Below are 15,833 nucleotides of genomic sequence, written 5' to 3' on the forward strand. Positions count from 1 at the left end.
GAAGCATTTACAACAATCTTTAGCCTGAACTGAGCAGATGATCCTTCTCGGCCTCCTCCAGTGGTCCCCAGTATCACAGACACCAGTCTTCAGCCAATTCAATTCATGATATCAATGGATTACCTCAGACTTGAATATATTCAACAACTTAACATTTACAAACCCCTGGGGTAAAGAAATCCAAACATGCACAACCCTCTGACTAAAGAAATTTCTCTTCATCTGAACCTTAAATGGCTAGCTGTTTGTCCTAAAATTGATGTCTTGTTGTTTATTTCTCATTGTCTTTGTTTCTCTATGCATTTTCTTTGAATCTCTTCTAAACTCCAATAAGAGTTTCTCTCTCTGTGGCCCTAACCTTGTCTCCCAATCTCTCCCTATTCTCCGCCTGTTTTCTGTCTTGCATTCTCTCTCTTCCCTACTTGTTTTTCTCTCAACACGATGTGCTTTATGCTCATTTTCCTAAAATATTTGCTCTCATGGCTTATACATCAGCTTGTGTTTTCATGTTAAGATTCCTGTATTCCTGGAATACAGTCTCCCTCTCCTGCCCTATTTTAGTGTTTGACTATGGTGGTGAGGATTGATTTGTTAAATGTCCACTCTGCTTTAGGAATTGTCAGGAGATCTTCATTCACCTCCATTGCAACCAGCCAGTGTAAATGGGAGCAGCGGTCCCAAACTGTACCACTCAGAGAGCTGTGATGGGGAGATGATGCTGGACAGTGCTCGTCTTAAGACTCTCTTCGCCCAGGGGTAAGTCACCAGTCGCAGAAATGGGACCCACTGGAATCTGCTGTCTTAGTCTGTCTTCCCAACAATGTGTAATTGCACATCCCATCAGTTAATATACAGACAGGAAATGGTAACAACCTCTCCTCAATTATGTCATCAGTACTGATGGAAATATTGGGTAATTCTGAAATATTTTAAATTTTCCTCTTGCCTAACACTCACTGTAATAATCAGGAAAATGGGAGGTACTGATTAAGAATATGCATCACCCAACCTCATAGCACCAAGATTGCCAGTACATGAAAAGGCCCAGATTCCATTTCTGCCTGAAGCTGAATAAGCTATTCTCGAAGATCTTATGTCATACGATTCAGGGCAGACAATCAATTTTGTATCCCAAGTCTGATGCCAGTGACTTACTGCTCCATAAGAGTCCGGGGGTCCTCCTAAACTAGAGGGCATAGGTTCAGGTGAGAGGGGAAAAGATATAAAAGGGACCTAAGGGGCAACATTTTCACACAGAGGGTGGGGCATGTATGACTATCACTCCTATGTATGGAATGAAGTGGTGGAGATGGGTACAATTACAACATTTAAAGAGGCATCTGGATGGTGACGTGACTAGGAAGGATTTAGAGAGATATAGGCCCAGTACTGGCAAATGGTCTAGATTAATTTAGGATATCTGGTTGGTATGGATCAGTTGAACTGAAAGGTCTGTTTCCATGCTGTACAACTCTATGATAGTTCATTTTTTAAAAGTTTAATGGTAGGATGAGAGCATCGTAGGCAAGGCAAGTGTTTAATGCCCAGCTGTTAACCACCTCCCCGAACCATTGAAGACCTTGGGGAATAGGTACACCCTCAGCCCGGTTAGAAAGAGTTCCAGCATTTTTAACTCAAACAGTGAAGGAACAACAGCAACATGGTTCCAAGTCAGGAGAGGGTCAGCTTGGAGTGGAATAATTGGCCTCGTGAGCCACTGTGGCAAATCTGACTGTTGCCTCCCATAACCCTTGATTCCCTGAGATAATGGGAACTGCAGATGCTGGAGAATCCAAGATAATAAAACGTGAGGCTGGATGAACACAGCAGGCCAAGCAGCATCTCAGGAGCACAAAAGCTGACGTTTCGGGCCTTGACCCTTCATCAGAGAGGGGGATGGGGTGAGGGTTCTGGAATAAATAGGGAGAGAGGGGGAGGCGGATCGAAGATGGAGAGAAAAGAAGATAGGTGGAGAGATAGGGAGGGGATAGGTCAGTCCAGGGAAGACGGACAGGTCAAGGAGGTGGGATGAGGTTAGTAAGTAGATGGGGGTGTGGCTTGGGGTGGGAGGAAAGGATGGGTGAGAGGAAGAACAGGTTAGGGAGGCAGAGACAGGTTGGACTGGTTTTGGGATGCAGTGGGTGGAGGGGAAGAGCTGGGCTGGTTGTGTGGTGCAGTGGGGGGGGGGGGGGGGGGGGGAGGGGACGAACTGGGCTGGTTTAGGCATGCGTTGAGGGAAGGGGAGATTTTGAAACTGGTGAAGTCCACATTGATACCATTAGGCTGCAGGGTTCCCAGGCGGAATATGAGTTGCTGTTCCTGCAACCTTCGGGTGGCATCATTGTGGCACTGCAGGAGGCCCATGATGGACATGTCATCTAAAGAATGGGAGGGGGAAGTGGAAATGGTTTGCGACTGGGAGGTGCAGTTGTTTGTTGCGAACTGAGCGGAGGTGTTCTGCAAAGCGGTCCCCAAGCCTCCGCTTGGTTTCCCCAATGTAGAGGAAGCCACACCGGGTACAGTGGATGCAGTATACCACATTGGTAGATGTGCAGGTGAACCTCTGCTTAATATGGAATGTCATCTTGGGGCCTGGGATAGGGGTGAGGGAGGAGGTGTGGGGGCAAGTGTAGCGTTTCCTGCGGTTGCAGGGGAAGGTGCCGGGTGTGGTGGGGTTGGAGGGCAGTGTGGAGCAAACAAGGGAGTCACGGAGAGAGTGGTCTCTCCGGAAAGCAGACAGGGGTGGGGATGGCGGAAGTGTTGGAGGATGATGCGTTGTATCCAGAGGTTGGTGGGGTGGTGTGTGAGAATGAGGGGGATCCTCTTTGGGCGGTTGTGGCGGGGGGCGGGGTGTGAGGGATGTGTTGCGGGAAATATGGAGACGCGGTCAAGGGCGTTCTTGATCACTGTGGGGGAAGTTGCGATCCTTGAAGAACTTGGACATCTGGGATGTGCGGGAGTGGAATGTCTTGTTGTGGGAGCAGATGCGGCGGAGGCGGAGGAATTGGGAATAGGGGATGGAATTTTTGCAGGAGTGTGCGTGGGAGGAGGTGTATTCTAGGTAGCTGTGGGAGTCGGTGGGCTTGAAATGGACATCAGTTACAAGCTGGTTGCCTGAGATGGAGACTGAGGGGTCCAGGAAGGTGAGGGATGTGCTGGAGATGGCCCACAGCCTCCAACCTCATTGTTCCCCAACCCCGCACGGCCTGTTTCTATCCCCTTCCCAAAATCCACAAACCTGCCTGCCCTGGTCGACCCATCGTCTCAGACTGCTCCTGCCCCACCGAACTCATCCCCACCTATCTGGACTCCATTTTCTCCCCTTTGGTCCAGGAACTCCCTACCTACGTCCGTGACACCACCCACGCCCTCCACCTCCACCAGGACTTCCAATTCCCTGGCCCCCAACAGCTCATCTTCACCATGGACGTCCAGTCCCTATACACCTGCATTCCGCATGCAGATGGCCTCGAGGCCCTCCGCTTCTTCCTGTCCCGCAAGCCCGATCAGTCCCCCTCCACCGACACCCTCATCTGCCTAGCCGAACTCGTCCTCACCCTCAACAACTTCTCTTTTGACTCCTCCCACTTCCTACAGACTAAGGGGGTGGCCATGGGCACCCGCATGGGCCCCAGCTATGCCTGCCTCTTTGTAGGTTACGTGGAACAGTCCCTCTTCCGCACCTACACAGGCCCCAAACCCCACCTCTATCTCCGGTACATTGATGACTGTATTGGCGCCGCCTCTTGCTCCCCAGAGAAGCTCGAACAGTTCATCCACTTCACCAACACCTTCCACCCCAACCTTCAGTTCACCTGGGCCATCTCCAGCACATCCTTCACCTTCCTGGACCTCAGTCTCCATCTCAGGCAACCAGCTTGTAACTGATGTCCATTTCAAGCCCACCGACTCCCACAGCTACCTAGAATACACCTCCTCCCACCCACCCTCCTGCAAAAATTCCATCCCCTATTCCCAATTCCTCTGCCTCCGCCGCATCTGCTCCCACAACAAGACATTCCACTCCCGCACATCCCAGATGTCCAAGTTCTTCAAGGACCGCAACTTTCCCCCACAGTGATCAAGAACGCCCTTGACCGCGTCTCCCATATTTTCCGCAACACATCCCTCACACCCCGCCCCCGCCACAACCGCCTAAAGAGGATCCCCCTCATTCTCACACACCACCCCACCAACCTCCGGATACAACGCATCATCCTCCGACACTTCCGCCATCTACAATCTGACCCCACCACCCAAGACATTTTTCCATCCCCACCCCTGTCTGCTTTCCGGAGAGACCACTCTCTCCGTGACTCCCTTGTTCGCTCCACACTGCCCTCCAACCCCACCACACCCGGCACCTTCCCCTGCAACCGCAGGAAACGCTACACTTGCCCCCACACCTCCTCCCTCACCCCCATCCCAGGCCCCAAGATGACATTCCATATTAAGCAGAGGTTCACCTGCACATCTACCAATGTGGTATACTGCATCCACTGTACCCGGTGCGGCTTCCTCTACATTGGGGAAACCAAGCGGAGGCTTGGGGACCGCTTTGCAGAACACCTCCGCTCAGTTCGCAACAAACAACTGCACCTCCCAGTCGCAAACCATTTCCACTCCCCCTCCCATTCTTTAGATGGCATGTCCATCATGGGCCTCCTGCAGTGCCACAATGATGCCACCCGAAGGTTGCAGGAACAGCAACTCATATTCCGCCTGGGAACCCTGCAGCCTAATGGTATCAATGTGGACTTCACCAGTTTCAAAATCTCCCCTTCCCCCACCGCATGCCTAAACCAGCCCAGTTCATCCCCTCCCCCCACTGCACCACACAACCAGCCCAGCTCTTCCCCTCCACCCACTGCATCCCAAAACCAGTCCAACCTGTCTCCTCCTCCCTAACCTGTTCTTCCTCTCACCCATCCCTTCCTCCCACCCCAAGCCACACCCCCATCTACCTCCTAACCTCATCCCACCTCCTTGACCTGTCCATCTTCCCTGGACTGACCTATCCCCTCCCTACCTCCCCAACCTGTCGTCCGTCTTCCCTGGACTGACCTATCCCCTCCCTACCTATCTTCTTTTCTCCATCTTCAGTCCACCTCCCCCTCTCTCCCTATTTATTCCAGAACCCTCACCCCATCCCCCTCTCTGATGAAGGGTCTAGGCCCGAAACATCAGCTTTTGTGCTCCTGAGATGCTGCTTGGCCTGCTGTGTTCATCCAGCCTCACATTTTATTACCCTTGATTCCCTGCCTTTTCAATGCAAAAAAAAACTCTCAAACTGGACAGTCAGTATATTTAATCAGGCAGCTTCCACTGTTCCTCAGTGAGACAATTCCATATATTAACAGCCCACTGAAAGAAGAAACTCCTCCTTATCGCAAGTCTTATCTAGTTTAAGCAAGCAGTTCCCTTATTTGACAAATGTAGGCCTGTATTTTTCCAGGAGTAAATTCTATCCTTAAGAATCTTCTTCAATAATTTCCCTACCACTGACGTAAGGCCCACCACCTTGTAATTTCCCAGATCATCCCTGTTGCCTTTCTGAAACAAATAAACAATGTTGGCTATTCTCCAGTCCTCTGGGACCTCTCCTGTGACTAACCAGAACATAAAGATTACATACAAGTCCCAGCAATTTCCTCACCTGCCTCCTTCAGTACACTGGGATAGATCCCATTAGGTCTTAGGGACTTGTCTACTGAAATAACTGCACAGAGGCCAAAATCCCATGACCCTTGACATACACAATCAGCTCAGAGTCAATCTTCAACTGAGGAGATGCTAATCTCCTGGTTATATTATTCAGCCAAGACTTGCCTGATTGGCCCAGTTTAACAACCCCAATCAACAACCTCAGTTAACAAGGGCTACCTGTTCCAATCATCACATCTACCTTAATGCTTTTTTATAACACCCAACACCACCTTATTTATATTGACATGTCCCAGAATATCAAAGTACACCTGCTGAGAGTCCCCATTGTCCATGTCCTTCCCTTTGTGGATACTTGTGCAAAGTATTCATTGAGAACCTCGCCCACTTCCGCTGGCTGCACGGATAAATTCCCTCCTTTGTCCTTGAGTTGATATATCCCTTCCCTCATTACTCTCTTGCTCTTTACATACGTATAAAATGTGTTGGGATTTTTCTTAATCCTGCTTGCCAAAGACATTCCATAGCTCCCTTTAGCCCGGCTAATTCTTTGTTTGAGGTCTTTCCTGCTCCTTTGGTATTTTTCATAGGGCTCTGTCTCCCTTCAGTTTCCTTACACATCCCTCCTTTTCTTTTTTGACTAAGCTGGCAATTTCTCTTTTCATCCAAGGTTCCCGAATCTTGCCATCCTTATCCTTCATTTTCACAAAAACATGCTTGTCCTGAACTCTAACTGGCCTTTAAAAGATTCCCACATTCCAGATGTCGATGAACCTTCAAACAGCTGCCTCCAGTCAACATTCCCCAGTCCTTGCCAAATATTGTGGTCGTCAGCCTTCCCCAATTTACTTGGACAAGTTGAGTCAGTGTGCAAATGCATGGCAGATGAAGTATAATGTGATAAATGTGAGTTTATTTACTTTGATAGCAAAACTGGAAGCTATGTTATCTGAATGCTAATAGATTGGAAAGGGGGAGGTGCAATGAGACCTGGGTGTCCTTGTACACCATTAAATGAAAGTAAGCATGCTTGTCCAGCAGGGGTGAAGAACACAAATGGTAAGTTGGCCTTCATAGCAAGAAGATTCAAGTATAGGAGCAGTGACATCTTGCTGCAACACACAGGGCCTTGGTGAGACCACAACTGGAGTACTGTGTGCAGTTTTAGACTCTTTATCCGAGGTTGGATGTTCTAGTGATGGAGGCAGTGCAGTGAAGGTTTATTAGACTGATTCCTCGGATGACAAAACTGACATATGAATAGAGACTAGGTCAGTTTCGAATATATTCACTGGAGTATAGAAGAATGAGGGATATCTCACACAAATCTACTAAATTATAACAGAGCTAGACAAGGTAAACACAGAAGGCTACTCTCCAAGACCAGGGAGTCCAGACTCAGGAGTCACAGTCTAAGGATACAGGTGGGCCATTTTAGACTGAGATGAGAAATGTCTTCACCTCGAGAGTGGGGACCCTATGGAACTCTCTGCCACAGAAAGCGATTGAGCCCAAAGCAAGAATAAGGTACTGAGTTGGAAGGTCATATTGAACGGCAGAGCAGTAAGACCATAAGACATAGAACATAGAACATAGAACATAGAACAGTACAGCACAGAACAGGCCCTTCAGCCCACAATGTTGTGCCGACCATTGATCCTCATGTATGCACCCTCAAATTTCTGTGACCATATGCATGTCCAGCAGTCTCTTAAATGACCCCAATGACCTTGCTTCCACAACTGCTGCTGGCAACGCATTCCATGCTCTCACAACTCTCTGCGTAAAGAACCTGCCTCTGACATCCCCTCTATACTTTCCACCAACCAGCTTAAAACTATGACCCCTCGTGCTAGCCATTTCTGCCCTGGGAAATAGTCTCTGGCTATCGACTCTATCTATGCCTCTCATTATCTTGTATACCTCAATTAGGTCCCCTCTCCTCCTCCTTTTCTCCAATGAAAAGAGACCGAGCTCAGTCAACCTCTCTTCATAAGATAAGCCCTCCAGTCCAGGCAGCATCCTGGTAAACCTCCTCTGAACCCTCTCCAAAGCATCCACATCTTTCCTATAATAGGGCGCCCAGAACTGGACGCAGTATTCCAAGTGCGGTCTAACCAAAGTTTTATAGAGCTGCAACAAGATCTCACGACTCTTAAACTCAATCCCCCTGTTAATGAAAGCCAAAACACCATATGCTTTCTTAACAACCCTGTCCACTTGGGTGGCCATTTTAAGGGATCTATGTATCTGCACACCAAGATCCCTCTGTTCCTCCACGCTGCCAAGAATCCTATCCTTAATCCTGTACTCAGCTTTCAAATTCGACCTTCCAAAATGCATCACCTCGCATTTATCCAGGTTGAACTCCATCTGCCACCTCTCAGCCCATCTCTGCATCCTGTCAATGTCCCGCTGCAGCCTACAACAGCCCTCTACACTGTCAACGACACCTCCGACCTTTGTGTCGTCTGCAAACTTGCTGACCCATCCTTCAATTCCCTCGTCCAAGTCATTAATAAAAATTACAAACAGTAGAGGCCCAAGGACAGAGCCCTGTGGAACCCCACTCACCACTGACTTCCAGGCAGAATATTTTCCTTCTACTACCACTCGCTGTCTTCTGTTGGCCAGCCAATTCTGTATCCAAGCAGCTAAGTTCCCCTGTATCCCATTCCTCCTGACCTTCTGAATGAGCCTTCCATGGGGAACCTTATCAAATGCCTTACTGAAGTCCATATACACCACATCCACAGCTCGACCCTCATCAACATAGGAGTGAAAGTAAGGCCATTCGGCCCATCAGGTCCACTCCGCCATTTAATCATGGCTGATGGGCATTTCAACTCCACTTCCCTGCACTCTCCCCGTAGCCCATGATTCCTTGTGAGATCAAGAATTTATCAATCTCCGCCTTGAAGACATTTAACGTCCCGGCCTTCACTGCACTCCGTGGCAATGAATTCCACAGGCCCACCACTCTCTGGCTGAAGAAATGTCTCCTCATTTCCGTTTTAAATTTACCCCCTCTAATTTTAAGGCTGTGCCCACGGGTCCTAGTCTCCCTGCCTAACGGAAACAACTTCCCAGCGTCCACCCTTTCTAAGCCATACATTATCTTGTGAGTTTCTATTAGATCTCCCCTCAACCTTCTAAACTCTAATGAATGCAATCCCAGGATCCTCAGCTGTTCATCGTACGTTAAACCTACCATTCCAGGGATCATCCGTGTGAATCTCCGTAGACACGCTCCAGTGCCAGTATGTCCTTCCTGAGGGGTTGGGCCCAAAATTGGACACAGTATTCTAAATGGGGCCTAACTAGAGCTTTATAAAGCCTCAGAAGCACATCACTGCTTTTATATTCCAACCCTCTTGAGATAAATGAGAACATTACATTCGCTTTCTTAATCACAGACTCTACCTGCAAGTTAACCTTTAGAGAATCCTGTACGAACGCTCCCAGATCCCTCTGTACATCTGCTTTACGAATTTTCTCACCATTTGGAAAATAGTCCATGCCTGTATTCTTTTTTCCAAAGTGCAAAACCTTGCATTTGCTCACATTGAATTTCATCAGCCACTTCCTGGACCATTCTCCTAAACTGTCTAAATCTTTCTGCAGCCTCCCCACCTACCTTCGTATCATCGGCAAACTTCGCCAGAATGCCCCCAGTCCCTTCATCCAGATCATTAATATATAACGTGAACAGCTTCGGCCCCAACACTGAACCCGGCGGGACACCACTCGTCACCGGTTGCCATTCCGAAAAAGAGCCTTTTATCCCAACTCTCTGCCTTCTGTCAGACACCTAATCCTCAATCCACGCCAGTAGCTCACCTCGAACACCATGGGCCCTCACCTTACTCAGCAGCCTCCCGTGAGGCATCTTATCAAAGGCCTTTTGGAAGTCTAGATAGATAACAGGCACTGGGTTTCCCTGATCTAACCTACTTGTTATCTCTTCAAAGAATTCTAACAGGTTTGTCAGGCGCGATCTCCCCTTACTAAATCCATGCTGACTTGTTCTAACCCAACCCTGCACCTCCAAGAATTTAGAAATCTCATCCTTAACAATGGATCCTAGAATTTTACCTACAACCGAAGTTAGGCTAATCGGCCTATAATTTTCCATATTTTGCCTTGGTCCTTTCTTAAACAAGTGGGTTACAACAGCGATTTTCCAATCATCTGAGACTTTCCCTGACTCCAGTGAGTTTTGAAATATCACAACCAAAGCCTCCACTATTTCCTCAGCCACCTTCCTTGAAAACCACAGGATGTAGCCCATCGGGGCCAGGAGATTTATCAATTTTTAGACCTTTTAGCTTTTCTAGCACTTTCTCTTTTGTAATGCATACCATACTCAACTCTGCCCCCTGACTGTCCGTAATTGCTGGGATACTACTCATGTCTTCCACTGTGAAGACTGACAAAGTACTTATTAATTTCTTCAGCTATTTCCTTATCTTCCATCACTAGCCTTCCAGCATCATTTTGGAGTGGTCCAATGTCTACTTTTGCCTCTCATTTGTTTCTTATGTATTGAAAGAAACTTTTACTATCTTTTCTAATAATACCAGCGAGCCTACCTTCAGTCTCGAAGGGCTCCTCTTATTTTCTATGTGTTAATATATTTTGAAATTCCATCATCTAGTTCAATTTCCTCATGATGGAAGCATACTCTTAGCATCTCCCCAGCCCAACCACACCTGGATCTCATATTTTAATAAAATCATTTTTCTCATTCTTCTTTGTTCCAATGAATACACATGCAAACTGCTGAACTTTTCCTCATAACATAAACCCCTTCACTTCAGGAATCAACCTGTGAACCTTCTTTTGAACTGTTTCACAGAATCCCTACAGTGTGGGAGCACGCCATTGGGCTTATCAAGTCCATACTGATCCTCCAGAGAGCATCTTCGTCCTCACTTCGGCACTGTAACCCTGCATTTCACATGGCTAACCCACCCAGCCTGCACACCGCCCTCCCCGCTGCTGCCCTGTAACCCTGCATTTTCACATGGCTAACCCACCCAGCCTGCACACCGCCCTCCCCGCTGCTGCCCTGTAACCCTGCATTTCACATGACTAACCCACCCAGCCTGCACACCGCCCTCCCCGCTGCTACTCTGTAACCCTGCATTTCACTTTACTAACCCACCCAGCCTGCACACCGCCCTCCCCGATGCTACTCTGTAACCCTGCGTTTTCACATGGCTAACCCACCCAGCCTTGCACACCGCCCTCCCTGCTGCAGCCCTGTAACCCTGCATTTTCACATGGCTAACACACCCAGCCTGCACACCGCCCTCCTCGCTGCTACTCTGTAACCCTGCATTTCACATGGCTAACCCACCCAGCCTGCACACCGCCCTCCCCACTGCTGCCCTGTAACCCTGCATTTTCACATGGCTAACCCACCCAGCCCTGCACACCGCCCTCCCTGCTGCTGCCCTGTAACCCTGCATTTCACATGGCTAACCCACCCAGCCTGCACACCGCCCTCCCCACTGCTGCCCTGTAACCCTGCATTTCACATGGCTAACCCACCCAGCCTGCACACCGCCCTCCCCACTGCTGCCCTGTAACCCTGCATTTCACATGGCTAACCCACCCAGCCTGCACACCGCCCTCCCCACTGCTGCCCTGTAACCCTGCATTTCACATGGCCAACCCACCCAGCCTGCACGCTGCCCTCCCCGCTGCTGCCCTATAACCCTGCATTTCGCATGGCTAACCCACCCAGCCTGCACACCGCCCTCCCCGCTGCTACTCTGTAACCCTGCATTTCACATGGCTAACCCACCCAGCCTGCACACCGCCCTCCCCGCTGCTACTCTGTAACCCTGCATTTCACATGGCTAACCCACCCAGCCTGCACACCGCCCTCCCCGCCGCTGCCCTGTAACCCTGCATTTCACATGGCTAACCCACCCAGCCTGCACACCGCCCTCCCCGCTGCTACCCTGTAACCCTGCATTTCACATGGCTAACTCACCCAGCCAGCACACCGCCCTCCCCACTCTTGCCCTGTAACCCTGCACCTGGAGGAAACCCACACAGATGCAGGATTCCAAACAGACAGTCATCCGACACTGGAATCAAACAAGGGGCCATAGCACTGTGAGGCAACAGCACTAACCACTAAGCCATCGTGCCGCTCCATATTTGTAATGCAGTTATGTACCTCCTTCAGTAAGGTGACCAATCTATGTCCAGTACTCCAGTTATCATATAAGTCTACAGCACAAAAATACCCCTTTCACCCATTCACTCTGTGCTGGTCAAAATATATACCTAACTGGTGTAGAACTGCCAATGCCCTGGATGGGTGAGAATGCTGATTTTAGAGTTGTCCGACTTGACTCTGAAATGGTTTTTGATCTTGGGCTGTTTGCAGACCTGAGGGAGAGGTTAAAATAACCTCTGGAGGCTCAGGTACTAAATGTAGTCTACAGATCACACTTTGTACTGAAATCTCATTCCCCCCACCTCCTAACGTCAATAATCTCACCATTCTGATAGTACTGATACTCTATCTCTCTCCATCTCCAGCTCTATCGGGGAGTCACAGTGGGAGTTGGAGCTGTTTGCACTGCAGGAGAGCAACGCGAAGCTGGTTCAGGCACTGCACGAATCAAACGTCACCGTTGAGCAATGGAAAAAACAGCTGTCAGCTTATAAAGAGGAGACAGAAAAACTGCGAGACCGGGTGAGAGTCTTACAGTGAGGAAGCCTCTGGGTCTGTGGAGATGGGGGATGAAACAGAACTCTTGTCCCCCTTCATTTACCCATTCTGTGCTAGCTTGGTGTCTGGCCCCAAACTGACATTTCTTTGCATAACAGGAGCCAGGTAATTTCTCTCAGGCTGAACAAAAATGTTACTGAGTCAGTGACATCCCTTTGCTGCTGTCAATATACAACAGACAATGGACAACAGGTGCAGGAGTAGGTCATTCGGCCCTTCGAGCCAGCACCACCATTCATTACGATCATGGCTGATCATCCACAATCAGTATCCTGTTCCTGCCTTATCCCCATTACCCTTGATTCCACTATCTTTAAGAGCTCTATCCAACTCTTTCTTGAAAGTATCCAGAGACTTTGCCTCCATTGCCTTCTGGGGCAGAGCATTCCATATATCCACCGCTGTCTGGGTGAAGAAGTTTCTCCTCAGCTCTGTTCTAAATGGCCTACCCCTTACTTTTAAACTGTGTCCTCTGGTCCTGGACTCACCCATCAGCGGAAACATGCTTCCTGCCTCCAAGAGTGTCCAATCCCTTAATAATCTTATACGTCTCAATCAGTTCCCCTCTCATCCTTCTAAACTCAAGTGTATATGAGACCAATCGCTCCAATCTTTCAATATACGATAGTCCCGCCATTCTGGGAATTGACCTCGTGAACCTACGCTGCACTCCCTCACTAGCAAGACTGTCCTTCCTCAAATTTGGAGACCAAAACGGCACACAATACTCCAGGTGCGGTCTCACCAGGGCCCTGTACAGCTGCAGAAGGACCTCTTTGCTCCTATACTTAATTTCTCTTGTTATGAAGGCCAGCATGCCATGAGCTTTTTACACTACCTGCTGTACCTCTATGCTTGCTTTCATTGGCTGATGTACAAGAACACCTAGATCTCGTTGTACTTCCCCTTTACCTAACTTGACTCCATTGAGATAGTAATCTGCCTTCCTGTTCTTGCCACCAAAGTGGATAACCACACATTTATCCACATTAAACTGCATCTGCCATGCATCTGTCCACTCACCTAGCCTGTCCAAGTCACCCTGTATTCTCATAACATCCTCCTCACATTTCACACTGCCACTCAGCTTTGTGTCATCAGCAAATTTGTTAATATTACTTTTAATGCCTTCATCCAATGTCAGTGGAAGACGGACACTAGAACCCAAAGCTCGAGCAGTCCAGGACTCAGGCCATCCTAAGACTTCAACAAGACCAAGCAGACCCACCTCAACCCTCTATCACTCCCCATCTTCCAGGCCAGCCCTCCCCACCATCCATCTCCGAACTCTGTCCCAGATCCCTGATATTGCCAGGGCCTAGATAAAACACCCCCATCCCCACAAACTCCTCCTGCACTGTGAAAGATGTGCTTTTCTGCTGGTGGCTAATCGTTTCTCTTGGTTTCTCCCCTCAACTTCCCATCTCCTACCCCTTCTATCCTCCACCTGTTACCCCACACATAACTTTTCCTTTTTCCTTCCTCCCTTTCCTACCCACCACCACTCTTAATCCTGTCCCCTCCATTTCCCCTCTTCCTCCTCTCCTACCCCCACACCAATTGCAGGTTATTGAGCTTGAGTCACAAGGTGAGGCGGTTGTAACAGTTGCAACTCAAAACACCGACCTTAGCCAATCAGTGGAGGAACTCGAGACGCTGTTAAAGGAAAAGGAGGAGGTAATCTCACATCTCTAACATTACTGAAACATTGAGGGCAACAACGTCCACAGGAGTCCATGCTGGGATCACCACTATTCACATTGTATATTAACATACTGCACAAAGGAACTGATGGCATTGTTGATAAATTGCAGATGACACAAAAGTAGATAGAGGGACACATAGTTTTGAGGAAGCGGGGAGGCTGCAGAAGGACTTGGAGACACTAGAGGGGACAAAGAAGTGGCGAATGGAATATAACATGGGAAAGTGTGTGGTTATGCACTTTGCTAGAAAGAACATAGGCCTAGATTATTTTTGAACTGGGGAAAGGCTTCAAAAATCTGCAGCACAAAGTGACTTTGGAGTCCAGGTTCGGGATTCTGTTAAGATTAACTTGCAGGTTCAGTTGGCAACAAGGAAAATACAACGCTTGCAAATCAAGATGGCTAGAATACAAGGCAGCGATATAGTGCTGAGGCTGCAAAAGACTCTGGTTGATCTACATTTGGAGTATTGTGAGCTGTTGGGCACCATATCTAAGGAAGGATGTGCTGGTATTGGAGTGGTTCCAGCAGAGGTTTAAGGAATGATATCAGGAATGACAGCCTTGTCATATGAAGGGTGGTTGAGGACTTTGGGTCTGTACTCAATTGAGTTAAGAAAGATGAGGGGGGAGTCTCAGTGAAATAAACAGAATACTGAGAGGCCTGGGTAGAGTGGATGTGGAAAAGATATTTCCTGTAGTAGGAGATACTAGGACCGGACAGCACAGACTCAGTGAACAGACAATCCTTTAGAACTGAGATAAGGAAATTTCTTCAGCCAGAAGGTGGGGAATCTGTGGAATTCATTGCCCGAGAGGGCTGTGGAGGCCAATTCATTGAGTGTATTTAAGACAGAAATAAATAGGTTCTTAATTAGTGAGTGGATCGAGGGTTACAGGGAGAAGGCAGGAGAATACAGTTGAGAAACATCAGCCATGATTGAATGGCAGAGCAGACATGATGGGCTAAATGGCCTAATTCTACTCCTATATTTTATAGTCTTATGGTCTCACCGCTCTGATATCACTGAAACACTAAGGGCAAGGACCTCACCATTCTGAATTGAACTGTACAGATCATAAACACTAGGCCAGAGCAGTTGAAACAAAAGGCTGGGTTGAGTTCTATAAATTCTGCCTTGTTTAGGAAGCCTTGCTTTGTCCCTCAGTGTGTGTAAACACTCTGTTTATCTATGGTGAGCTCAGGCTATCTGCAAGTTTTGAGTCCTGAGCTAAGCAAGAGAGAGAAACATGATCCAGCAAGAATCGTAGGAGATTTATTGAATTTAGTAGTTTAGCATCAGAGCCCAGTTTCCCTGTCCCCTGACATTGTGTTGTCTGTTCAGCAAACCACAGCCTCAGCTACTCCGGCTCCACCACCCCTCCCCCTGCCCCATAGACCTGGAAGAGCCTCTCTTCCCCTTGGTAACATGATCCCCCCAGTGCTAAAAACTCTTTGTGCCTGATTATTTTGTGTCTTACAGGAGATCCAGATGTTGAGAAGCCAAAAGTGTGATGTGACTGATTTAGAAAGTGACCGGGAGGAGGCCCTGCTCAGACTGCAGGTACAATCAGAAGTGCAGGCTGAGTCGTGTGTTTGATGCGTTGTCTAATTCACTTCCTACAAGAGCTTGATAACCAGCAAGTAGAGCCAGGCTGTGTGTCTGGACAGACAGAACAGCATCTCACTGTATCTTTGATGGTTTTTCT

At 48.4% G+C, this 15,833-nt stretch overlaps 1 protein-coding gene across 1 annotated transcript in view; it reads left to right on the forward strand.

Moving 5' to 3' along the window:
- The window catches only part of LOC125465861 (homer protein homolog 3-like), an 85,963-nt gene that overhangs the window by 67,425 nt on the left and 2,705 nt on the right, over positions 1-15,833 (forward strand). The window contains exons 8-11 of the mRNA XM_059638420.1: positions 614-756; positions 12,226-12,382; positions 13,985-14,095; positions 15,608-15,688. Of these exons, the coding sequence (XP_059494403.1) occupies positions 614-756; positions 12,226-12,382; positions 13,985-14,095; positions 15,608-15,688 (492 nt within the window). The remainder of the gene's footprint in view (positions 1-613; positions 757-12,225; positions 12,383-13,984; positions 14,096-15,607; positions 15,689-15,833) is intronic.

This window comes from Stegostoma tigrinum, chromosome 30 (assembly GCF_030684315.1).
Source record: "Stegostoma tigrinum isolate sSteTig4 chromosome 30, sSteTig4.hap1, whole genome shotgun sequence".
Classification (NCBI taxonomy): Eukaryota; Metazoa; Chordata; class Chondrichthyes; order Orectolobiformes; family Stegostomatidae; genus Stegostoma; species Stegostoma tigrinum.